This window comes from Chroicocephalus ridibundus, chromosome 2, assembly GCF_963924245.1.
Source record: "Chroicocephalus ridibundus chromosome 2, bChrRid1.1, whole genome shotgun sequence".
NCBI lineage: Eukaryota > Metazoa > Chordata > Aves > Charadriiformes > Laridae > Chroicocephalus > Chroicocephalus ridibundus.
This window is the reverse complement of record NC_086285.1, coordinates 168,599,460-168,626,586: the sequence shown is the minus strand read 5'-3', so window position 1 is coordinate 168,626,586 and position 27,127 is coordinate 168,599,460. Positions and strand designations below refer to the sequence as shown.

Here is a 27,127-nt window from a genome sequence, read left to right as displayed (position 1 = left end):
GTTCCTCCACAGGCTGCAGGTAGATATCTGCTCCACCATTGACCGCCATGGGCTGCATATCTACAACATGCTTGACCATGGTCTTCAAAACGAGATGCAGGGAAATCTCTGCTCCAGTGCCTGGAGCACCTCCTCCCACTCCATCTTCACTGACCTTGGGGCAGCGCCAAACACCTGGCACCCCTCCAAAGCCCAGGCCAGCCTGCCAAGCCAGCCCCCTCTTCACAACGCAACCACAAACCACACCACACGAGTGACACAAAATGACCTCACTTATGACACGCCACCTCTGGTATGCTTTGGCCATGTCTCCTGAATACCCTGAAACGCTGCATGCATGCACAGCCTTCAAACTACTTACTCTATCTTAAAAGCTGCCACCAGGGTGAGATGGACATGAGGAGAAGATGAAAAGGGGCTGTTATGGTAAGGAAAACGCACTGCACATCATTCCTTGAGTGGCTGCGGCATGGAAGGACTCATTGCTGACAAACACCGTCATGCGCCAAGCTTGTCCCGCCCCTCCACGTCCAGCATAAAAGCCGGCCCAGTGCCTCTCTCCCTCACACACTTCTCCTCACGCCTTCTCCTCCAGCCTCAACAAGGTGAGCCTCAACCCCATGACCCTCCTTCTCCTCACCCACCTGGCCCCTCTCCTCCACCACACTCTGCCCACAGACTCAACAGCCCTCACGACTCCACACTGCCACGCTCCCCACAGCCCCACAACAGCCCTCCACACTCCCTCGCCCTCCTCCAACACCAACCCTCACACCCCCACGATCCTCACCTTTCTCCACACCCTCTCTTCCAGGGAAACTCCACACCACACACATGGCCTGCAACGACCTCTGCGGACCCTGCGGACCCACCCCGCTGGCTAACAGCTGCAACGAGCCCTGCGTCAGGCAGTGCGAGGCCTCCCGCGTCGTCATCCAGCCTTCCACCGTGCAGGTCACCCTGCCAGGACCCATTCTCAGCTCCTTCCCCCAGAGCACCTTTGTCGGATCCTCCGCATCCGCTGCCGTGGGCAATGAACTCAGCGCCCAGGGAGTGCCTGTCTCCTCCGGCGGCTTCGGATTCGGTCTCGGCTACGGCTATGGCTTGGGAGGCCTTGGCTGCTACGGTGGCAGAAGAGGCTGCTACCCCTGCTAAGGGCCATCACCACCACCCCTCGTAGCTGATCTCTGTCGTGCAGGGGACTTTGGTTGATGGTTGCCCTAATAATACCTCAGACCATCTCCCTTCCCCTTAGCACCTCTGCCTTTGCAATCTTTTCCCTCAATAAAGTTCTCTTGCATCTCAGCCTCAAACGCCTCCACTTCCTTTCTTCTTACAAGGCTCTTCCAACCTCACCCAACACAAGGTCAGGGCTACAGAGACCATTGGGGTGGGTGGAAAAGGGCTAGAAGACCTCTCGTAGCAACTATGGCCCCAGCAAAAACAACAGCACAGGGCAGCACGGGGGAGCTCCCAGAACCTAACACAAGCCCTTCACTTGCCCAAACAAAGGCTTGCACATAATAATTCACTTTGAACCAACCTTCTGACACAAGCTCCCCATGGCAGCACACACTTCACCAACTCTCTTCCCCAATACGACCCCCTGGCCACCACAACAGGTAGAAACACAACAAACTGAATCTTCGCACCAGGATCTGGACATCTACTTCCACCCAGCCTGCTGACACGGGCTCAGCTGGAGCACCTTGTTCAGCACCATGTCCAGTCAGGGTTCCAGTATCTCCAAGGATGGAGTCTCCAACACTCCTCTGAAGAAATGGTTCCCCTTCTTAACCACCCTCACACTGAAAAAGCCTTGCCTTCTCTTCCAAAGAAATGGCATGTCTTTTCATCTTTCTCCATTCACACTTGCCCTGGCCATGGGCACCCTGAGAAGAGTCCCACTTCCCTGTCCTCATTCCCTCCTCTCATCGGTTCACCTGGGATAGAGTTGACTATCTCCCTAGTAGCTGGTAGAGTGCTCTGTTTTGCATTTGGGATAAGAATGCTGTTGACAGCCCACTACTGTTTTCAGTTCTCGCTAAGCACTCAAGGCCTTTTCTGCTCCTCACACCGCCCCACCAGCAAGTATGCTCGGAGTGCACAAAATGCTGGGAGGAGACACGGCCGGGACAGTTGACCAGAACTCACCAAAGGGAGAGTGCATGCCGTATTGTCGTTATGCTCAATTCATAATGCTGGGGGAAGAAGAAAGGAGGAGGGGGCACTTTGGGAGTTATGACGTTTGTCTTTCCAAGAAAACATCACGCGTGATGGAGCCCTGCTTTCCTGCAGACGGCTGAACTCCTGCCTGCCCATGGGAGGTGGTGAAGCAATTCCTTGGTTTGCTTTGTTTGCATGCACAGCTTTTGCTTTACTTATAACTCTCTTTACCTCAACGCACAAATTTTCTCTCATTTCTTCTTCTGATTCGCTTCCCTATGCCACCGTGGTGGAAATGAATGAGTGGCTGTGTGGTCCTACTTGCCAGCTGGAGTTGATCTCCCATACCTGCCATCCAGGATTCAGAGACATCGATGACACCTCCCCTTCAGGTCCTTGCCTCCTGGTTGATAAACCTCCCAGCTCGCTCAGCTTCTCCTCGGAGGAAGGGTGCTCCAGTCCCTTCAGCGCCTTTGTGGCTGTGCACTTGACTTGCTCCGCTATGTCCATGGCCTTCATAAACTCATAGAATCACTGGGGTTTGGAAAGACCCTTGAGATCACTGAATCCCACCCTTCATCTAACCCTACCAAGTCTACCACTAAAGTGTCCCCAAGTGCCAAGCCTACTCTCTTCTACAGACCTCCAGTGATGGTGAGTCAACCATTTCCCTGGCCAGCCTCTTCCAGTGCTTCACAAGCGCTAGCGTTGCAAGGAATTGTTGTAACCCAAGTGCAGGACCCAGCACTCAGCCTTGTTGAACTTCATTCCATTGGCCTCGGCCACTTGATCCAGGCTGTCCACATCCCTCTGTAGAACCATCCACCCTCAGGCACATCAACAAACCCATCCATTTCGGGTCACCAGCAAACTTAATGAGGGTGCACTCGATCCCGTCGTCCACATCGTTGATAAAGATATTAAACAGAAGCGGCCCTAATACTCAGCCCTGAGGAACACAACTTCTGACCAGCCACCACACTGAATTTAACTCCATTCACCACAACTCTTTGGTCATGGCCACCCAAACGGTTTTTTAGGCAGTCAAGAGTATGCCCATCAGAACCATGAGCAGGCACTTTCTGCAGCAGAATAATGTGAGAAACGGTGTCAAAGGCTTTAGTAAAGTCAGGGTTAACAACATCCACAGCCTCGCCCTCATCCATCCTCTAAGCGGCTCTCCTTGTCAAAGGACAAGATCAGGTTAGGCCAGCCGGACTCTTCATAAAGCCACGCTGACTGGGCCTCATCACCTGGGTGTCTTGTATGTGCCATGTGATGGCACTCAACATGATCAGCTCCAAAATATTTCCAAGCACCAAGGTAAAACAGAGAGGCCTTTCTTTCTTATACTTACAAAAAAGAGGGGCACCAAGGCACCCACAAAACACACCCAACGGGAAAAGCCAGCCTCAAAGACAGCCGTAGTCAGCTGGGATCAAGGCCGGGATGGAGCAAATGCAGGGGAAACGGCAGCACCTCATGACTTCCACACCATCAAAGCGCACAACAGACAGGGCTGCAAGGAAACAGGGGCCCCTCTTCGCAACACACCCACAAACCACACCACACCAGTGCCACGGCATGACCTCACTGAACACACCACACCGCTCCTATGCTTTAGTCCCATCTTCTGTTCGGCCTGACAAGCGACAACAAAACCAAGTCTTTGGCCTCTAATACTGGAACTTGAAAGGTGCCGGTGGGGCCAACTGGACACGTCCTCAAGTGGAGGACACGAAAAGGGAGTGATGTGGGAAGGAAATGACACCCCACCTCATTACTCGCCAGGCTGTGGCATGCAAGAGCTGCTTGCTGCAGAAAACCATCATGCGCAAAGCCTGTCCCACCCCTCCACGACCAACATAAAAGCCGGCCCAGCGCCTCTCTCCCTCACACACTTCTCCTCATGCCTTCTCCTCCACCCTCAACAAGGTGAGCCTCAACCCCATGACCCTCCTTCTCCTCGCCCACCTGGCCCCTCTCCTCCACCACGCTCTGCCCACAGCCTCAACAGCCCTCATGCCTCCCCACCGCCATGCTCCCCACAGCCCCACACCAGCCTCCATACTCCCTCACCCACGCATGTGAAGCATGCACTTCACAGAATCACAGAATCACAGAAACTTCAGAGTTGGAAGGGACCTCTAGAGGTCATCTAGTCCAACTCCCCTGCTAGAGCAGGATTGCCTAGAGCCCGTTACTCAGGACTGCATCCAGGCGAGTCTTGAAAATCTCCAGAGAAGCGGACTCCACACCCTCCCTGGGCAGCCTGTTCCAGTGCTCTGTCACTCTCACTGTAAAGAAGGTTTTCCCTGTATTTGAATGGAACTTCCTATGTTCTAAGTTGTGCCCGTTGCCCCTCGTCCTGTCACTGGGAACCAATGAAAAGAGTCTGGCACCATCTTCCTTCAACCCACCCTTTAGATACTTATGTGCCATAATAAGGTCTTCCCTCGGCCTTCTCTTCTCCAGGCTAAAGAGTCCCAGCTCTCTCAGCCTTTCCTCGTAAGGGAGATGCTCCAGTCCCTCAATCATCTTAGTTGCCCTACGCTCGACCCGCTCCAGTACTTCCCTGTCTCTCTTGAACTGGGGAGCCCAAAACTGGATGCAGTATTCCAGTTGTGGCCTCAGCAGTGCAGAGTAGAGGGGGAGAATGACCTCCTTTGACCTACTGGCCACACTCTTCCCTATGCAGCCCAGGATTCCCTTGGCCTTTTTGGCAACAAGGGCACATTGTTGGCTCATGGATAATTTCTTGTCTACACTTCACCAGCTCTCCTCCCCAGCATGACGCCGTGGCCAGCACAGCAGGCAGAATCAGAGCAAACACAATCATTGACTGCACAAGAACCCTCTGGAGATCATCTGCTTCAACACAGACTTCTAAAACGGGGTCATCTCGAGGAGGCTCTCCACGACCATGTCAAGTCAGCTTTTCAGTATCTCCAAGGATGGAGTCTCCAAAACCTCCCTGCACACCCAACTCCACTATTTGACCACCCTCCCACTGAAAAAGCCTTGCCTTCTCTTCCAAGGAAATGGCACGTCTTCTCAGCTTTCTCCATTCCCCCTTGCCCTGGCTGTGGGCGCCCATGAGGAGACTCTGACTCCCCTCTCCTCATTCCCTCCTGACATGGTTTCAGCTGGGCCAGAGTTGACTCTCTTACTAGCAGCTCCCAAAGTGCTATGTTCTGGATTTGGGATGAGAAGGCGGTTGATAGGCTACTAATGTTTCCGGGTATTTCTAAGCACTCGAGGCCTTTTCTGCTCCTCAAACTGCCCCGTCAGCAAGTACGCTGGGAGTACAAAAAAAGGCTTGAGGTGACACGGCTGGGACAACTGACCCCAACTGACGAAAGGCATAGTCCATGCCATATGACGGCATGCTCGGTATATAAAGCTGATGGAAAAAAGAGGTGGGGGATGTTCAGACTTATGACATTTGCCTTCCCAGCAACCAGTATGTGGCGTGGAGCCCTGCTTTCCCGGAGACGGCTGAACACCTGCCTGCCACGGGAAGTAGTGAATTAACTCCATGTTTTGCTTTGCTTCATGCACAGCTGTTGCTCTACCTATTAAACTGTCTTTATCTCAACCCATGTGTCTTTTCACTTTTATACTTCTGATTCTCTTTCCCATCCTGCCATGGCAGGAGTGAGCACGCAGCTGCGGGATCCTAGTTGCTGGCTGGGGTTCTGGAATCATAGAATGGTTTACATTAGTAGGGACAGAATCCCAGAATCCCAGAATCCCAGAATGACAGGGGTTGGAAGGGACCTCTGGAGATCATCTAGTCCAACCCCCCTGCCAAACCAGGGTCACTTGTTGACCACCAGCAGGTGGCACAGGAACACGTCCAGGCGGGGTTTGAATGTCCCCAGAGACGGAGACGCCACACTCTCTCTGGGCACTCTCTTCCAGTGCTCTGCCACCCTCAAAGGCAAGAAGTTCCTCCTCATGTTTAGATGGCACTTCCTATGTTCAAGTTTGTGTATATTACCTGAACCTTACAGATCATCTAATTCCAACCCCCTGCCATGGGCAGGGACACCGCCCACCAGACCAGGTTGCTCAAAGCCCCACCCAGCCTGGCTTTGAACACCTCCAGGGATGGGGCCTTCCCAGCTGCCCTGTGCAACATGTTCCAGTGTCTCACCACCCTCAGAGGGAAAAATGTATTTCTCATATCTCATTTCAATCTACCCGCGTCCCGTGTGAAGCCATTACCCCTCGTCCCATCACTACGTGCCCTTGTAAAAAGTTCCTCTCCAACTTTCGTGGAGGCACCATTCAGACATTGGAAAGCTGCTATAAGGTCTCCCTGGTGTCTTCTCTCCTCCAGGCTGAACAACCCCAACTCTCTCAGCCTGTCCTCACAGCAGAGGGGCTCCAGCCCCCTCATCGTCTTCGTGGCCCTCCTCTGGCCCTCCTCCAACAGGGCCATGTCCTTCTTCTGTTGGGAACTCCACAGCTGGACGCAGTACTCCAGGTGGGGTCTCACGAGAGAAGAGCAGAGGGGCAGAGTCACCTCCCTCCACCTGCTGGTCCTGCTTCTTTGGACGCAGCCCATTATGCCGTTGGATTGCTGGCCTTCCAGCGCACACTGCCCGCTCATCTTGAGCTTCTCATCCACCAGCACCCCCAAGTCCCTCTCCTCAGGCCTCTTCTCAAGCCATTCTCTGCCCAACCTGAATTTGCGATTGGGACTGCCGTGACCCACGTGCATGACCTTGCGCTTGGCTTGCTTGAACTTCACGACGTTTACACGGGCCCACCTCTCAAGCCTCTCCAGGTCCCTCTGGATGGCATCCCTTCCCTCCAGCATGTCAACCGCACCACACACCTTGGTCTCATCGGCAAACTTGCTGAGGGTGCACTCAATCATAGAATCATAGAATCATAGAATTGCTGAGGTTGGAAGGGACCTTTAAGATCATCAAGTCCAACCTTTAACCTACCCTGACAAAAGCCACTTCTAAACCATGTCCCTAAGTGCCCCATCTACTCTTTTTTTTAAACACCTCCAGGGATGGTGAATCCACCACCTCCCTGGGCAGCCTATTCCAATGTTTAATAACCCTTTCAGTGAAAAAATGTTTCCTAATATCCAATCTAAACCTCCTCTGACATAACGTGAACCCCTTTCCTCTCGTCCTATCACTTGTCACCAGGGAGAAGAGGTCAGCCCCCATCTCTCTACAACCTCCTTTCAGGTAGTTGTCGAGGGTGATGAGGTCTCCCCTCAGCCTCCTCTTCTCCAGGCTAAACAACCCCAGCTCCCTCAGTCGTTCTTCATAAGGTTTGTCCTCCAGACCCCTCACCAGCTTTGTAGCCCTTCTCTGGACACGCTCCAACACCTCAATGTCCCTCCTGTAGCGAGGGGCCCAAAAGTGAACACAGTACTCGAGGTGGGGCCTCACCAGTGCCGAGTACAGGGGGATGATCACTTCCCTAGTCCGGCTCACCACACTATTCCTGATACAGGCTAGGATGCTGTTGGCCTTCTTGGCCACCTGGGCACACTGCTGGCTCATATTCAGCCGGCTGTCCACCAGCACCCCCAGGTCCTTTTCTGCCGGGCTGCTTTCAAGCCACTCTGCCCCAAGCCTGTAGCGCTGCATGGGGTTGTTGTGACCCAAGGGCAGGACCCGGCACTTGGCCTTGTTGAACCTCATACCATTGGTCTCAGCCCATCGGTCCAGCCTGTCCAGATCCCTCTGCAGAGCCAACCTCCCCTCAAACAGATCAACACGCCCGCACAGTTTAGTGTCATCTGCGAACTTACTGAGGGTGCGTTCAATCCCTTCACCCAGATCATTGATAAAGATATTAAAGAGAACCGGCCGCAGCACCGAGCCCTGGGGGACACCACATGTGAGCGGACACCAACTGGATTGAACTCCATTTACCACATCTCTCTGGGCACAGCCATCCAGCAGTTTTTTACCCAGCAAAGAGTACACCTGTCCAGGCCATGAGCAACCAGTTTCTCCAGGAGAATGCTGTGGGAAACAGTGTCAAGCGCTTTGCAAAAATCCAAGTAGATAACATCCACAGCCTTTCCCTCATCCACTAAGTGGGTCACCTTATCATAGAAGGATATTAGGTTTGATAGGCATCACCTGCTCTTCACAAACCCATGCTGACTGGGCCTGATCACCCTGTTCTCCTGCATGTGCCGTGTAATGGCACTGAGGAGGATCTGTTCCATGACCTTCCCAGGCACCGAGGTCAGACTGACTGGCCTGTAGTTCCCCGGATCCTCCTTCCGGCCCTTCTTGTGCATGGGTGTCACATTTGCTAACCTCCAGTCAGCTGGGACCTCCCCGGTTCTCCAGGACTGCTCATAAATGATGCAAAGTGGCCTGGTGAGCACTTCCGCCAGGTCTTTCAATACCTTTGGGTGGATCCCATCTGGCCCCATAGATTTGTGCACCTCCAGGTGCTGAAGCAGGTCCCTCACCGTTTCTCTTTGGATTACAGGGGCTTCATTCTGCTCCCCATCCCTGTCTTCTAGCTCAGGGGTCTGGGTACTCAGGGAACAACTGGTCCTACTGCTGAAGACTGACGCAAAGTGCCCAGTAGTGTGCCCAGGTGGTCAAGAAGGCCAATAGCATCCTGGCTTGTATCAGGAATAGCGTGGCCAGCAGGAGTAAGGAAGTCATTGTGCCTCTGTACTCGGCACTGGTGAGGCCTCACCTCGAGTACTGTGTTCAGTTTTGGGCCCCTCACTACAGGAAAGACATTGAAGTGCTGGAGTGTGTCCAGAGGAGAGTCACCAAGCTGGTGAGGGGTCTGGAGAACAAGTCCTATGAGGAGAGGCTGAGGGAGCTGGGCATGTTTAGTTTGGAGAAGAGGAGGCTGAGGGGAGACCTCATTGCCCTCTACAGCTACCTGAAAGGAAACTGTAGAGAGGCAGGGGTTGGCCTCTTCTCCCAAGGGAATAGCGACAGGACCAGAGGAAATGGTAGGAAGCTGCGGCAAGGGAGATTTAGATTAGATACTAGGAAGAATTACTTTACTGAAAGAGTGGTCAGGCACTGGAACAGCCTGCCCAGGGAGGTGGTGGAGTCACCATCCCTGGAGGTATTTAAGAAATGTGTAGACATGGCTCTTCAGGGCATGCGCTAGTGCCCAAGATTATTGGTTTGTGGTGGGGTGTTGTGTGTGGGGTTGTGGGTGTGGAGTTTAGTAGGTGGGTGCTTTTTTTTTTTTTGTGTGGTGTGTTGTGGTTTGTTTTTTTTTTTGTTTTTTTTTATGTGGTTGGGCTCGATGATCTCAGAAGTCCCTTCCAACCACTAAGATTCTGTGATTCTGTGGTTCTGTGAAAGACTGCATTAAGTACTTCAGTCTTTTCATCATCCTTGATCACTATGTTGCTGGCCCCATCTACTAGAGGACAGAGATAATCCTTAGTCCTCTTCCTATTGCTAATATATTTATAGAAACTACATTTGTTGTCCTTGACAACAGAAGCCAGGTTTGGTTCCAGCTGGGCTTTGGCCCTCCTGACTTTTTCCCTACATAGCTTCACTACCTCTTTGTAGTCCTCTTGAGTGGCCTGCCCTTCCTCCCAAAGGCCATAGATCCTCTTTTTTTCCCTAAGTTGCAACACTAGCTCCCTGTTTAGCCAGGCCGGTCTTTTTCCCGACGGCTTGTCTTCTGGCACATGGGGACAACCTGCTACTGCGCCTTTAAGACTTCCTTATTGAAAATCATCCAGGCTTCCTAGGCTCCTTTGCCAGGAGCAAAGCATGCGCAAAGCATGTCCTTTCCTCATCCCACCCAGCCCCATCCTCAGCCCCCCAAAGCTGGGACGTGAGGCGGCCGGTACAGCTGACCCCAGCTGACCAAAGGCATAGTCCATGCCACATGAGAGCAGGCTGAGGGAAGAAAGAAGCGGGGAATGTTCAGAGTTATGGCATTTGTCTTACTTGGAAGTAGTGAAGGAACTCCTTCTTTTGCTTTGCTTGCTTGTGCATCTTTTGCTTTACTTATTAAACTGACATCTCAACGCACAAATTTTTTCACTTTTCCTCTTTGGATTCTCTTTCCCAGCCTGTTGTAGTGGGGAGTGAGCGAGTGGCTGCATGGTTCAGATTGCTGGCTGGCATGAAACCAAGACACCTCCCATCCGGGATTTAGAGACATTGATGACATCTCCCCTACGCGGCCTTTTCTCCTGGCTGAAGAAACTCCCAGCTCTCTCAGCTTCTCCTCAAGGGAAGGATGCTCCAGTCCCTTCCGCGTCTTGGTGGCCCTGCACTCGACTTGCTCCACCACGTCCATAGCCTTCAAAAAGTCACAGAATCACTGAGGTTGGGAAAGACACTTAAGATCACTGATTCCATCCCTTAACCTAAAGGGTTAACCTAAAGCAAATCCCTTGGGGCCAAGTCTACTGTCTTCTAGATACCTCCAGGGCTGGTGACTCAAACGCTTCCCTGGGAAGCCTATTCCAGTGCTTGACAACCATTTCACTGAAGACATTTTTCAAAAAAGAGCCAACCCAAATTTCCCCTCATGCAACTTGAGGCCATTTTCTCTCGTCCTGAAACTTGTTACCTGTAAAAGAGTCCAATACCCACCTGGCTACAAACTCCCTTCAGGTAGTTGTAGAGAGCAATAAGGTCTGCCGTCAGCTTTCTTTTGCTCCAGGGTAAGCAAACCCTCTTCCCTCACCCACTCCTCGTAAGACTTGTGCTCCAGGGCCCTCACCAGCTTCCTTGCCCTTCTCTGGACACACTCCAGCACCTCAATGTCTTGCTTGTAGTCAGGGGCCAAGGCATGAACAATGTATTCCACGTGGGGCCTCACCAGCGCCCACTGCAGGGGGATGATCACTTCCACAGTCCTCCTGGAGTCGTGACTTCTGATACAGGCCACGATGCTACTGGCCGCCTTGGGCTCCAGGGCACACTGCTGGCTCATACTCAGCTGGCTGTCAAACAACACCCCCAGCTCCTTTTCCAACGGGCAGCTTTCCAGCCACTCTTCCCCAAGCCTGTAGCGTTGCATGGGGTTCTTGTGACCCAAGTGCAGGACCCGGCACTCAGCTTTTTTGAACCCCACGCCATTGGCCTCGTCCCATCGATCCAGCCTGTCCCACCCAACTTGGTGTTGCCTGCAAACATACTGAGGGTGCACTCGACCCTCTCGTCCAGGTCGTTCGTAAAGATACTAAAGAGAACCGGCCCCAATACTCAGCCTTGGGGAACACCACCTGTGGTGGCAACAATCTGGATTTAGCTCCATTCACCTCTATGGGCCTGGCCATCCAGCCCGTTTTTTAGCCAGCAAAGTGTACGCCCGTCAGAGCCATGAGCAGGCAGTTTCTGCAGGAGAACACTCTGGGAAACAGTGTCAATGGCTTTACTAAAGTCCAGTTAACAACACTCACAGCCCTTCACTCATCCACCCACTAAGTGGGTCCCCTTGACGTAGAAGGAGATCAGGTTAGGCAAGCAGGACCTGCCCTTCATAAAGCCATGCTGGCTGGGCCTCATCACCTGGTTGGCCTCTATGTGCCATACGAAGGAGATCAAGATGATTAGCTCCATAACATTTCCCAGCTCCCAGGTCAGAAAGACAGACCTTTCTCTCAGCTACAAACTTACAAGCAATGGGGGCATCAAAGTGCCCACAGGGCACATCAACAGGATGTGGCAGGCCTAAAGACAGGCTTAGCCAGCCACAAACGTGCCACGAGATGATGTCACTGAAGATACCCCACCTCTCCTACGCCTTGGCTGTGACTGCTGAATTCCCTGACACACAGCATCCATGCACGTCCTCCAAAATACCTACTCGCACTTAAAAGCTACCACCAGGGCCAAGTGGACACATCCACAAGACGACAACATGTAAAGGGAGCGTTGTGGGAAGGAAAACACACCCACCTCAGCACTTGACAGGCTGTGGCATGAAAGAGATGCTTGCTCAAAAATGCAGTCATGCACGAAATCATGGCCTCAGCTCTGCACTCACATGCTGCGTGCTTGCCTCCAGCTCTCCTCAACAAGCTCCACCTTCCCTTTCTTCCCGTCACACACTGTGCAGAGAAATGGCCTCATCCATCGGCACTCGCCCCAAGTAAACAACCCAAAGGCCCTGGCCCACCAGCCTCCCCTGCATGCCGATCCCACTCCCCCTCTGTCTCTTGACACACTCTCGGCCTCTCCAGGAACTCGCCTCCTTTTGCACGCTGCCTCATACGCAATCATGGAGGCACTTGGGTTGGAAAAGACCCTGAACAATCTTGACACCGTTCACCTATGACTACGACCTTCACCAAAGAAACATAGCCCTAAGTCCCACGTCTACACATCCTGTCATAACCTCCAGGGATGGTGATTCAACCACTTCCTGGAGAAGCCTCTTCCAGTGCTTCATAACCCTTCTGGGATGACATTTTTCCTAGCATCCAATCTGAGCATCCCTACGCAGCATTTAAAGACGTTAACTCTTCTCCTATCACCTGTTACTCAGGATAAGAGACTGACACCTACCTCATTACCACCTCTTTTCAGGTGGGTGTAGTGAGCGATAAGGCGTGCCCTCAGCCTTTTTCTTTCTGCAAACTAAACATGCCCTGTTCCCTAAACTGCTCCTAACAAGTCTTGTTCTCTACATCCTTCACTAGCTTCGTTGCTCATCTTCAGATGTGTCGCGCCAGAGCCCAGGTTGCAAATTTGCCGGCCACAACTAAGGGGATCCCTACGCAAGAGCCAAGAGGAGCCTTTGGGGAGCACGACCAGCCTCCCAACAGCACAGGGCTGCCACGATAATGTCCTGCTCTCACAAACAGCCCTCCTCTGCCTGCTTCAACTACCTCCACCAGGGATGGCCCCAGCAAGGCACAAACCCAAACACGCAGCCTCTTTTCTCCCACCTACAACCTTAAAAACAAAAGGGGCACCAAGACAGACACAGAGCACACCCAACGGGAAAGGCCATGCCCAAAGACAGGCTTAGTGAGCTGGCAGCAAGGCAGGGAAGGAACGAGCTCAATGCAAGGGGCAGCGCCTAATGCCCAGACCTCCAAAGCCCAGACCGGCCTGCCAGGGCTGCGAGGAAATGACGCCCCCTCTTCACAACGCACCCACAAACCACACCACACAACTGCCACGGCATGAACTCCCTGGTGACACCCCACCTCTCTCATGCTTTGCTCACGTCTTCTGACAACCCTGACACGTGCCATCAACACAATGTTTAGGGCCTCTACTACTGGCACTTACAAGTTGCCACCAGAGCCAAGTGGACACATCATCAATACAGAACACGAAATTGGAGAATTTCAGAAAACAAAGAACACAACCACGTCATTACTCGTGAGGCTGTGTCATGCAAGAGTTGCTTGTGGAAAAGGCCATCATGCGCAAAGCCTGTCCCGCCCCTCCACGACCAGCATAAAAGCCGGCCCAGCGCCTCTCTCCCTCACACACTTCTCCTCACGCCTTCTCCTCCACCCTCAACAAGGTGAGTCTCAACGCCATGACCCTCCTTCTCCTCACCCACCTGGCCCCTCTCCTCCACCATGCTCTGCCCACAGCCTCAACAGCCCTCACGCCTCCACACTGCCACGCTCCCCACAGCACCACAACAGCCCTCCACACTCCCTCGCCCTCCTCCAACACCGACCCTCACACCCCCACCACCCTCACCTTTCTCAACATCTTCTCTTTCAGGCACCCTCCACACCACACACATGGCCTGCAACGACCTCTGCAGCCCCTGTGGACCCACCCCGCTGGCTAACAGCTGCAACGAGCCCTGTGTCAGGCAGTGTGAGACCTCCCGCGTCGTCATCCAGCCTCCCACTGTGGTGGTCACCCTGCCAGGACCCATCCTCAGCTCCTTCCCCCAGAGCACTGCCGTCGGATCCTCCGCATCCGCTGCCGTGGGCAATGAACTCAGCGCCCAGGGAGTGCCCGTCTCCTCCGGCGGCTTCGGCTTCGGCCTTGGCTACGGCTATGGCTTGGGAGGCTTGGGCTGCTACGGTGGCAGAAGAGGCTGCTACACCTGCTAAGGGCCCTCACCACCACCCCTGACAAAACCCTGACAGCCTGGAAGCCACGGTATTGATGGAGGACACATCCTTGCGTCTTTCCTAGCACATAGACGTGCTGTCCACACATCTTTATCTTAAGGCTCCAAGGAAGAGGGATGGGGACAGTCCTTCTCTTCTCCCACTTCCTTCTTTGCAGTTCAACTTCTGCTATATCCACTACTCTCCGCTGCAACCACATTCTGACAAGCCAGAGCCCAACAACGAGCTCCACTGTGCAACTCCCACTGCGGGGCAGGAAGACCTTGCTGCTCTGGCAAGATCTCTCTCACACAAGGGAGCTTGGATGATGGTCACCCTACCTGCAACTCTCACTAGCTCCCTTGCACTTGGCATTCCTGCCTTTGCATTCTTTTCCATCAATAAAGTTCTCCTGCATTCCACCTGAGATGCTTCAATTTTCTTTTTTATCACAAGGCTCTTCCAGCCTCACTCAACACAAAGCCACAGCTACAGAGACCATTGGGGTGGGTGGAAAAGGGCCACAGGGCCGGTCTTAGGAATATGGCCCCAGCAACAACCACAGCACAGAGCAGCACAGGGGGGCTTCCAGAACCTGACACAAGCCCTTCACTTACCCAAAGGCTTGGGCATATTAACGCACTTCCAACCAAGGCTCTGACACAAGCTCCCCATGCCAGCACGCACTTCACCAACTCTCTTCCGCAGCATGACCCTCCCACCAGCACAGCAGGCAGAATCACAGCAAACACAATCATTCACTGCACAAGGAACCTCTGGACATCATCTACTTCAACAAAACCTGCTCAAAGAGAGTCAACTCAAGCAGGCACTCCACAGCCTTGTCCAGTCAGGTTTTCAGTATCTCCAAGGATGAAGTCTTGGAGAGACACCTCTCTCTACAACCCCTTTTCACCTATTAGACCACCGTCATGGTCATACTGAAAAAGGCTGGCCTTCTCTTCCATGGAAGTGGCACGTCTTTTCAGCTTTTCTCATTCCCCATGCCTCGGCCATGGGCACCCATGACAAGAGTCTGACTCCCCTCTCCTCATTCCCTCCTGACATCGCTTCACCTGCGATAGAGTTGACTTTATCACTAGCAGCTGGTAGACCGCTAGGTTGTGCATGTGAGATGAGAATGGCGTTGAGAGCCCACTACTCTTTCTGGTTGTTGCTAAGCGCTCAAGGCCTTTTCTGCTCCTCACACTGCCCTGCCAGCGAGTAGGCTGGGAGTGCACAAAAAGATGGGGAGTGACACGGCCAGGACAGCTGACCCCAACTGACCAAATGATAGTCCATGTCATGTGAAGGCATGCTCGGTATATAATGCATGGCAAATAGGAAAGAAGGGTGTAATGAACAGACGTACGGCGTTTGTCTTTCCAAATAACTGATGTGCATGATGGAGCCCTTCTTTCCTGGAGACATGGCTGAACACCTGCATTCCAATGGGAAGTATTCAAAGAATTCCTTGGTTTCTTTGATGCCACTCGTGGCTTTTGCTCTACCTACAGAACTATTTCTACCTCAGCACACGCGTTTTTTCACTTTTCCTCTTCTGATTCTCTTCCCCATCCTGCCGAGGGGGAAGCGAGCGAGCGGCTGCATGGTTCTCAACACTCGCTGGGTTTGCACCACTGAAACTCCCATCTGGGATTTAGAGACATTGATGACAGCTCATCAATGAACGTGGCCTTGCCCCCTGGCTCAGAAACCTCCCAGCTCTCTCTGCTTCTCCTCAATGAAGGATGCTTCAGTCCCTTCAGCATCTGGGTGGCCCTGCACTCCCCTTGCTCCACTAAGTCCATGGCCTTCCAGAAATCACAGAATCATTGAGGTTGTGTTTTGGGGGAATGCCATCTGGCAACAAAGAACCATGCGGCCACTCCTTCGCCGCTCCCACAGCTGCGGGATGTGGGGGAGAATCGGAAGAAAGAGGGAAATCTCACGGCTTGAAATAAAGGCAGGTTAACAGAACAGCAGAGGATAGAGGAAATCAAGAACAACAGAACTTGCAGAGGAATGTACAAAAACCGATTCATTTATCACCACTCACCAGCCTGACCTGGGAAGCCCCAAGCCCACTCCAAAACAGCGATCTCCGACATCCTCCCCCAGGAAGCTCCCCCAGCTATACACTGGGCACGGCATCTCATGGCATCGAGTACCTTTGTCCTGTGGCCAGCTCCTTGTGAAAATTGAGCCTATCCCCAAAGGAACCAGGACAGGTTGGAAAAGAGCCTTAAGATCACCAAGTCCAACCCTTAACCTAACACTCCCAAGCGCACCAGGAAAGCGTGTCCCGCAGCACAACATCTATGCATCTTCTCAGTTCTTCCAGGGATTGTGACTCAACCATTTCCCTGGCCAGCCTCTTCCAGCACTTCACAACCCTGTCGGAGAAGACATTTTTCATACGATCAACCCAGAGTCTCCCTTGGTGAAAAATGAGGCCATTTCCTCTTGTCCTATCACCTGAAACATGCCACGATGCTACTGGCCTTCTTGGACACCAGGGCACACTGCTTGCTCATACTCAGCTGGCTGTCAAACAACACCCCCAGCTCCTTTTTCACCGGGCAGCTCTCCAGCCGCTCTTCTCTGAGCCTGTAGCATTACAAGGAGTTGTTGTGACCCAAGTGCAGGACCCAGCACTTGTTGAACCTCATACCATTGGCCTCAGCCACTTGATCCAGCCTCTCCACGTCAAACTTGTGCATTGAGAGAAAGACAGTTTAATAAGGAGAGCAAAAGCTGTTCACGCAAACACAGCAAATCAAGGAATTCCTTCACTACTTCCCATGGGCAGGCAGGAGTTCAGCTGCCTGCAGGAAAGCAGGGCTCCATGATGCGTGATGTTTCTTGGCAAGACTAATGTCACAACTCCAAGAGTGCCTCCCACCTTCTTTGTTCTTCCCCCAGCATTATGTATTGAGCATAATGTTGTACGGCACGGACTATCCCTTTGGTGAGTTCTGGTCAGCTGTGCTGGCTGTGTCTCCTCCCAGCTTTTTGTGCCCTCCCAGCCTACTTGCTGGCAGGGTGGTGTGAGGAGCAGAAAAGGCCTTGAGTGCTTAGCAAGAACTGAAAACAGTAGTGGGCTGTCAATAGCATTCTCATCCCAAATGCAAAACAGAGCACCCTACCAGCTGCCAGGAAGGGAGTCACTTCTATCCCAGCTGAAACCTTACTAAGGAGGGAATGAGGAGAGGGGAGTCCGACTCTTTTCTAGGGTGCCCACAACCAGGGCAACTGTGAATGGAGAAAGATGAAAAGATGCTCCTTTTCCTTGGAAGACAAGGCATACTGTTTTCAGCATGAGTGTGGTCAAAGATTGGAACCGGCTGTGCAGAGAGGTGTTGGACCCTCCGTCCTTGGAAATACTGAAGACCTGAGTGGACATGGTTGCGGAGAGCCTGCTTGAGCTGACGCTGTTTGAGCAGGTTCGGTTGAAGTAGAGGATGTCCAGAGGTTCCTTGGGCAGTCAATGATTCTCGTTGCTGTGATTCTGCCTGCTGTGCTGGCCACAGGGTCATGCTGGGGAAGAGAGTTGGCAAAGTGTGTGCTGCCATGGGGAGCTTGTGTCAGAGGCTGCAGTAGAAGTGCATTAGCATGTGCAAGCCTTTGTTTAGTCAAGTGAAGGGCTTGTGTCACGTTCTGGAAACCGCCCTGTGCTGCTCTGTGCTGCTGTTGTAGCTGGGGACATACTTCCTAAGAGAGGTCCTCTTCCCTTTTGACACCCACCGTGATGGTGCGTGGAGCCCTGTCTCTGTGCCGGCTGCAGTTGGGAGCAACTGGAGACAAGTGTCCTGGTTTGAGGTAAAACAGAACCAATTTTCTGGTTTGTATTTTTACGTTTTAGCTGGGCCTTCTTCTAACTGACTAAACTGGGAAATTAACAGCAAATCGTTCAGAAAGTGTTCACTCTCAGATTGACAAGACCTGATTATACCAAGGAATGGTACGCAGAGACACTCTCGCTTAGACTTATTCCTATAACAAGCGAGGTCAGCTAACTTCGTTATTTGCCTCGTTAGAGGGTCAGAAGCGGAAAAGCATAGAGGGGTGACACCTGTAAGGAGGAGCGGACAGGACAGGTCCTCTTATCTCTTCCTCTCCTCTCTTTAGGAAGGGGGGACATCTGTCATTGTGATTGGCCAATCCGGCCAAAACCACGGAAGAAGAAAGTGAAGGCGTCTCAGTTTTGGATGCAGGAGAACTTTATTGAGGCAAAGCAGTGCACAGGCAGGAATGCCAAGTGGAAGGGAGCCAGTCTGAGCTGCAGGTAGGCTGACCTTCATTCGAGGTCGCTTGTGAGAGACAGATCTTGCCAGAGCATCAAGGTCTTCCTGGCCGGGAGGGGGAGTGGCAGCCTGGAGGTCTTTGAGTTGTCAGCAAGTGTTTGCAGCAGAGTGTAGAGGACATAGCCGAAGGGGCGATGCAAAGAAGGAAGTGGGAGAAGAGGAGGAGGTACATGGGCCATGGTTGCAGACAGCCTGGGCTTGCCCCTTCCCTCCTCCCTTGCTTGGTGTCTTGACAGGAGGAGCCATGGACAGCAAACTCCTGTGCCAGCAACTACCTAGAAGTGCGTCCTCAACGCAAGCCATGCCTTCCATGGTGTGGGTGGCTGGTGCCAGGGTTAGTGGCGAGGGCCCTTAGCAGGGGTAGCAGCCTCTTCTGCCACCGTAGCAGCCAAGGCCTCCCAAGCCATAGCCGTAGCCGAGGCCGAAGCCGAAGCCACCGGAGGAGACGGGCACTCCCTGGGCGCTGAGTTCATTGCCCACGGCAGCGGATGCGGAGGATCCGACAAAGGTGCTCTGGGGGAAGGAGCTGAGGATGGGTCCTGGCAGGGTGACCTGCACGGCGGGAGGCTGGATGACGACGCGGGAGGCCTCGCACTGCCTGACGCAGGGCTCGTTGCAGCTGTTAGCCAGCGGGGTGGGTCCGCAGGGTCCGCAGAGGTCGTTGCAGGTCATGTGTGTGGTGTGGAAGGTGCCTGGAAGAGAGGGTGTGGAGAAACGTGAGGGTGGTGGGCGTGTGAGGGTCATTGTTGGAGGAGGGCTAGAGAGTGTGGAGGGCTGTTGTGGGGCTGTGGGGAGCGTGGCAGTGTGGAGGCGTGAGGACTGTTGAGGCTGTGGGCAGAGCGTGGTGGAGGAGAAGGGTCAGGTGGGTGAGGAGAAGGAGGGTCAGGGGGTTGAGACTCACCTTGTTGAGGGTGGAGGAGAAGGTGTGAGTAGAAGTGTGTGAGGGAGAGACGTGCTGGGCCGGCTTTTATGCTGGTTCTTGAGAGGCGGGACAGGCTTTGCGCATGACTTTTTTTTCACCAAGCAGCTCTTGCATGCTACAGCCACTCAAGTAATGACGTGGCGTGTGTCTTCCTTCCCACAACAGTCCCTTTTCATGTCATCCTCTTGAGGTCGTCTCCATTTGGCCCTGGCAGCAGCTTCTAAGTGAGTGTAGGTAGTTGGGAGGGTTTGGATGGATGCTGTGTCAGGAAATTCAGCAGACGCCACCAAAGCATAAAGAGGTGGGGTGTCTTCAGTGAGGTCATCCCATGGCAGTCCTGTGGTGTGGTTTGTGGTTGCGTTGGGAAGAGGGGGCCTCATTTTCTTGCAGCCCTGACAGGGTGGTTGAAACTTTGATGGTGTTGCAGGCGTGAGGTGCTGCCCCTTCCATGGCATTTGCTCCCTCCCTGCACTGCTGCCAGCTCGCTCAGCCTGTCTTTAGGCCTGGCCTTTCTCCCTGCATGTGTTCTGTGGGTGTCTTAGTGCTTCTCTTGTTTGAGGGCTTGGTACAAAAGCGTTTCAGTCTGATCTCGGTGCCGGGAAAGTTTATGGAGCAGATTATACCTAATACCAGCACAGTACATGTAATGGACAACCAAGTATTAAGTTCTAGTCAGCATGGCCTTATGAAGGTCAGGTCCTGCCTGACTAAGCCGATCTCCTTCTGTGACAAGGGTATAAGCTCAGGAGATGGATGAGGGAAGGGCCGTGTATGTTGGTAACCTGGGCTTTAGAAAAGTCTTTCATGCCATTTCCCACAGCATTCTGCTGGAGAAACTGCCAGCGCATGGCTCAGATCGGGGTCCAGAAAAGCAAGGCTTCATGACTCGTCCTGTTTTCTTGGGAATAGAAAGCTCTTAACACCAAACGGCCACCTGTTCTTTCTTCTTCCCCAGCATTTTATACTGAGCATGATGTCATATGGCATGGACTATCCCTTTGGTCAGCTAGGGTCAGCTGTATCGGCCATGTCACCTCCAAAGTTCTTGTGCACTGCCAGCCTACTTGCTGGTTGGGCGGTATGAGGAGCAGAAAAAGCCTTGAGTACTTACAACAACCAAAACCTCTAATGGGCTGTTGACAGCATTCTCACCCCAAATGCAAAACACACCACTCCACCAGCTGCTAGCAAGAAAGTCAAGCCTCTCCTAGCTGAACCCTTGGCAGGAGGGAATGAGGACAAGGGAGTCGGACTCTTCTCATGGGCACCCACGGCCAGGGAATGTGTTAATGGAGAAAGATGAAAAGTTGTGCCATTTCCTTGGAAGAGGAGGCAAGCCTTTTTCAGCATGAGGCTGGACAAAGAGTGGGAAAAAGATTGCGCAGGGAGGTGTTGGAGTCTCCATCTTTGGAGATAGTGAAAACCTGACTGGATGTGGTCGTGTAGAGCCTGTTGGAGGCCACCCCTTTGAGAAATTTGGGTTGAAGTAGATGATGTCCAGAGGTTCCTTATGCAGTCAATGATTCTGTTTGCTGTGATTCTGCCTGCTGTGCTGGCCAGGGGGTGGTGCTGGGGGAGAGAGTTAGTGAAGTGTGTGCTGCCATGGGGAGCCTTTGTCAGAATGGTGGTTCAAAGTGCCTCAGTATTGCAAAGGCTTTGTTTGGTCAAGTGGAGGGCTTGTGTCAGGTTCTGGAAGCCCCCCTGTGCTGCCCTGTGCTGCTGTTCTTGGGGACATACTTCCTAAGAGGGGTCCTGTAGCCCTTTTCACACTCACCCCAGTTGCCTCCCGAGCCCTGGCTTTGTGTTGCATGAGGTTGGAAGAGCCTTAGGAAAAGAAAGGAAGTGGAGGCGTCTCATGCTGGGATGCAGAACTTTAACAAGTTTATTGCCAAAAGACCTGCTCCAGCATTGGTTTCTCTCCATGGGATCAAAGCCTCCTTTGGGAATCCACCTGCTTCGGCGGGGGTTCCTCCACAGGCTGCAGGTAGATATCTGCTCCGTTGTGAACCGCCATGGGCTGCATATCTACAACATGCTTGACCATGGTCTTCAAAACGAGATGCAGGGAAATCTCTGCTCCAGTGCCTGGAGCACCTCCTCCCACTCCATCTTCACTGACCTTGGGGCAGCGCCGAACGCCTGGCACCCCTCCAAAGCCCAGGCCGGCCTGCCAGGACTGTGAGGAAATGGGGCCCCCTCTTCACAACGCACCCGCAAACCACACCACACAACTGACACAAAATGACCTCACTTACGACACACCACCTCTGGTATGCTTTGGCCATGTCTCCTGAAACGCTGCTTGCATATACATCCTTCAAATTAGTTACTCTAACTTAAAAGGTGGCACCAGGGTGAGATGGACATGAGGAGAAGATGAAAAGGGGGTGTTATGGTAAGGAAGACGCACCGCACATCATTACTTGAGTGGCTGCGGCATGGAAGGACTCATTGCTGACAAACACAGTCAGGCGCCAAGCCTGTCCCGCCCCTCCACGACCAGCATAAAAGCCGGCCCAGCGCCTCTCTCCCTCACACATTTCTCTTCCAAGGAAATGGCATGTCTTTTCATCTTTCTCCATTCACAGTTGCCCTGGCCATGGGCACCCTGAGAAGAGTCTCACTCCCCTGTCCTCATTCCCTCCTCTCATCGGTTCACCTGGGATAGAGTTGACTTTCTCACTAGTAGCTGGTAGAGTGCTCTGTTTTGCATTTGGGATGAGAATGCTATTGACAGCCCACTACTGTTTTCAGTTCTCGCTAAGCACTCAAGGCCTTTTCTGCTCCTCACACCACCCCACCAGCAAGTATGCTCGGAGTGCACAAAATGCTGGGAGGAGACACGGCCAGGACAGTTGACCAGAACTCACCAAAGGGAGAGTGAATGCCGTATTGTCGTTATGCTCAATTCATAATGCTGGGGGAAGAAGAAAGGAGGAGGGGGCACTTTGGGAGTTATGACGTTTGTCTTTCCAAGAAAACATCACGCGTGATGGAGCCCTGCTTTCCTGCAGACGGCTGAACTCCTGCCTGCCCATGGGAGGTGGTGAAGCAATTCCTTGGTTTGCTTTGTTTGCATGCACAGCTTTTGCTTTACTTATAACTCTCTTTATCTCAACGCACAAATTTTCTCTTTTCCTCTTCTGATTTGCTTCCCTATGCCACCGTGGTGAAAATGAGTGAGTGGCTGTGTGGTCCTACTTGCCAGCTGGAGTTCATCTCCCATACCTGCCATTCAGGATTCAGAGACATCGATGACACCTCCCCTTCAGGTCCTTGCCTCCTGGTCGATAAACCTCCCAGCTCGCTCAGCTTCTCCTCGGAGGAAGGGTGCTCCAGTCCCTTCAGCGCCTTTGTGGCTGTGCACTTGACTTGCTCCGCTATGTCCATGGCCTTCATAAACTCATAGAATCACTGGGGTTGGGAAAGACCCTTGAGATCATTCAGTCCCACCCTTCGTCTAACACTACCAAGTCTACCACTAAAGTGTCCCTAAGTGCCAAGCCTACTGTCTTCTACAGACCTCCAGTGATGGTGAGTCAGCCATTTCCCTGGCCAGCCTCTTCCAGTGCTTGACAATCCTTTTGGAAAGACATTTTTCCTAAGGGCAAAACTATATTTTCCTTGGTGCAAGTTGAGGCCACTTTGTTTCATCCTTTCACTTCTTACTGGGAAAAGAGTCCAACCTCCACCTCGCTACAACCCCCTTTCAGGTAGTTGGAGACAGTGAGAACTTCTCCCCTCAGCTTGCTTTTTCTCCAGGCTGAACAACTCCAGTTCCTTCAGCCACTCCTCATACGACTTGTGCTCTAAACCCCTCACCAGCTTCCTTTCCCTTCTCTGGACACGCTCCAGCACCTCAATGTCTTTTTTGAAGTCAGAGGCCCAGAACTGAACACGGTATTCCAGGTGGGACATCATCGGTGCCAAGTACAGGGGGACGATTGCTTCCCTACTCCTTCTCGCCACGCAATTCCTGATACAGCTAAGGATCCTACTGGTCTTTCGGACACCAGCGCACACTGCTGCCTCATATTCAGCTGCCTGTCAAACAACACTCCCAGGTCCTTTTCTGACAGGCAGCTCTCCAGTCACTCTTCCCTGAGCCTATAGCGTTGCAAGGAGTTGTTGTAAGCCAAGTGCAGGACCCAGCACTCAGCCTTCTTCAACCTCATACCATTGGCCTCAGCCACTTGATCCAGCCTGTCCACATCCCTCTGTAGAACCATCCACCCTCAAGCACATCAACAAACCCACCCAATTTGGGTCACCAGCAAACTTAATGAGGGTGCACTCGATCCCCTCGTCCACATCGTTGATAAAGATATTAAACAGAAACGGCCCCAATACTCAGCCCTGAAGAACACAACTTCTGACCAGCCACCACACTGAATTTAACTCCATTCACCACAACTCTCTCGGCACGGCCACCCAAACGGTTTTTTAGGCAGTCAAGAGTATGCCCATCAGAGCCATGAGCAGGCACTTTCTGCAACAGAATAATGTGAGAAACGGTGTCAAAGGCTTTAGTAAAGTCAGGGTTAACAACATCCACAGCCCTGCCCTCATCCATCCACTAAGCGGGTCTCCTTGTCAAAGGACGAGATCAGGTTAGGCCAGCAGGACTCTTCCTAAAGCCATGCTGACTGGGCCTCATCACCTGGGTGTCCTGTATGTGCCATGTGATGGCACTCAACATGATCAGCTCCAAAATATTTCCAAGCACCAAGGTAAAACAGAGAGGCCTTTCTCTCTTATGCTGACCAAAAAGAGGGGCACCAAGGCACGCACAGAACACACCTCACGGGAAAAGCCAGCCTCAAAGACAGCCGTAGTCAGCTGGGATCAAGGCCGGGATGGAGCAAATGCAGGGGAAGGGGCAGCACCTCATGACTGCCACACCATCAAAGTGCACAACAGACAGGGCTGCGAGGAAACGGGGGCCCCTCTTCGCAACACACCCACAAACCACACCACACCAGTGCCACGGCATGACCTCACTGAACACACCCCACCGCTCCTATGCTTTAGTCCCGTCTTCTTTTAGGCCTGACAAGCGATAACAAAACCAAGTCTTTGGCCTCTAATACCGGGACTTGAAAGCTGCCGGCGCGGCCAACTGGACACGTCCTCAAGTGGAGGACACGAAAAGGGAGTGATGTGGAAAGGAAATGACACCCCACCTGATGACTCTCCAGGCTGTGGCATGCAAGAGCTGCTTACTACAGAAAAACCATCATGCGCAAAGCCTGTCCCGCCCCTCCACGACCAGCATAAAAGCCGGCCCAGCGCCTCGCTCCCTCACACACTTCTCCTCACGCCGCCTCCTCCAGCCTCAGCAAGGTGAGTCTCAACCCCATGACCCTCCTTCTCCTCACCCACCTGGCCCCTCTCCTCCACCACGCTCTGCCCACAGCCTCAACAGCCCTCACGCCTCCACTCTGCCACGCTCCCCACAGCACCACACCAGCCCTACACACTCCCTCGCCCTCCTCCAACACCACTCACTGCACCCCCATGCCCCTCACCTTTCTCAACACCCTCTCTTCCAGGCACCCTCCACACCACACCCATGGCCTGCAACAACCTCTGCAGCCCCTGTGGACCCACCCCGCTGGCTAACAGCTGCAACGAGCCCTGCGTCAGGCAGTGCGAGGCCTCCCGCGTCGTCATCCAGCCTTCCACCGTGCAGGTCACCCTGCCAGGACCCATCCTCACCTCCTTCCCCCAGAGCACCGCCGTCGGATCCTCCGCATCCGCTGCTGTGGGCAACGAACTCAGCGCCCAGGGAGTGCCCGTCTCCTCCGGCGGCTTCGGCTTTGGCTACGGCCTCGGCTACGGCTTGGGAGGCCTGGGCTGCTTCAGCGGCAGAAGAGGATGCTACCCCTGCTAAGGGCCATCACCACCACCCCTGACACCAACTGTGACACCATGGAATCAACGGCATGGATGGAAGTCACACTTCTGGGTCCTTCCTAGCACACAGACCTGCTGTCCACAGATCCTCCTCTCAAGGCACCTAACAAGCAAGCAGCGAAGGGGCCAGCGCCGGCTGCCTGGAAACACCCCCCATGTACCTCCTCCTCTTCTCCCACCTCCTTCTTTAGATCTCCCCTTCTGCTACGTCCACTATTCTCTGCTGCAAACACATTTGCACAAGCCAAAGACCACCATGGACATCCACTCTGTTCCATCCACTGCGGACCAAGAAGACCTCGCTTCTCTGCCAGGATCTCTCTCGTGAAAGGGACTATGGCTGATGGTTGCCCTAATAACACCTCAGACCATCTCCCTTCCCCTTAGCACCTCTGCCTTTGTACTCTTTTGCCTCAATAAAGGTCTCCTGCATCTCAGCCTCACACGACTCCACTTCCTTTCTTCTCACAAGGCTCTGCACACCTCACCCAACACAAAGCCACGGCTACAGAGACCATCGGGGTGGGTGGAAAAGGGCTACCAGACCTCTCGTAGGAACTATGGCCCCAGCAACAACAACAGCACAGGGCAGCACAGGGGAGCTTCCACAACCTGACACAAGCCCTTCACTTGACCAAGCAAAGGCCTGCACATACAAAGGCACTTCAAACCAACCTTCTGACACAAGCTCCCCATGGCAGCACACACTTCACCAACTCTCTTAGAATCATAGAATCATTTAGGTTGGTAAAGACCCTTGGGATCATCGAGTCCAACCATCATCTCCACTCTACAAAGTTCTCCCTTACATCGTATCCCCGAACACCACATCTGAACGACTCTTAAACACATTCAGGGATGGTGACTCCACCACCTCCCTGGGCAGCCTATTCCAGTGTCTAACCACTCTTTCCATGAAGAATTTATTCCTAATGTCCAGCCTAAACCTACCCCGCTGCAGCTGGAACCCATTCCCTCTTGTTCTATCACTAATTACCTGTGAGAAGAGACCAGCACCAACCCCTCTACAGTGTCCTTTCAAGTAGTTGTAGAGAGCGATGAGGTCTCCCCTCAGCCTCCTCTTCCTCAAACTAAACAGTCCCAGCTCCTTCAATCCCTCCTCATCAGATTTATTCTCCAGGCCCTTCACCACCTTCCTTGCCCTCCTCTGCACTCCCTCCAGCACCTTGATATCTCTCTCATATTGAGGTGCCCAGAACTGGACACAATACTCAAGGTGTGGCTTCACCAGTGCTGAGTACAGGGGGACAATCGCCTCCCTGCTTCTGCTGGTCACACTATTTCTAATACAAGCCACGATGGCATTGGCTTTCTCGGACACCTGGGCACACTGCTGGCTCATGTTCAATTAGAACCCCCAGGTCCTTTTCTGCCAGGCAGCTCTCCAGCCACACTTCCCCAAGCCTGTAGCTATGCATGGGGTTGTTGTGGCCCAAGTGCAGGACCAGGCACTTGGCCTTGTTGAACCTCATACTGTTAGCGTTGGCCCATCGGTCCAATCTATCCGAGTCTCTCTGTAGAGCCTCCCTATCCTCATGCAGATCAACACTACCGCTTAGCTTCGCGTCATCTGCAAACTTGCTGGTGATACACTCTATGTCCTTATCAAGGTCGTCAATAAAGACGTTAAACAGAAATGGTCCCAACACTGAGCCCTGAGGGACACCACTTTTGACTGGCCGCCAGCTGGATTGAACTCAAATGACCACCACTTTTTGGGACCGCCCATCCATCCAGTGCTTGATCCAGCAGATCGTATGC

At 53.1% G+C, this 27,127-nt stretch overlaps 1 protein-coding gene across 1 annotated transcript in view; it reads right to left on the bottom strand.

The window, feature by feature from the left end:
• LOC134510884 (feather keratin-like) overlaps positions 1 to 22,819 on the bottom strand; it is a 106,972-nt gene extending 84,153 nt beyond the window's left edge. Inside the window, exon 1 of the mRNA XM_063324096.1 lies at positions 22,658 to 22,819. Within this exon, the coding sequence (XP_063180166.1) occupies positions 22,658 to 22,819 (162 nt within the window). The remainder of the gene's footprint in view (positions 1 to 22,657) is intronic.
• Between the last annotated feature and the right edge of the window lie 4,308 nt (positions 22,820 to 27,127).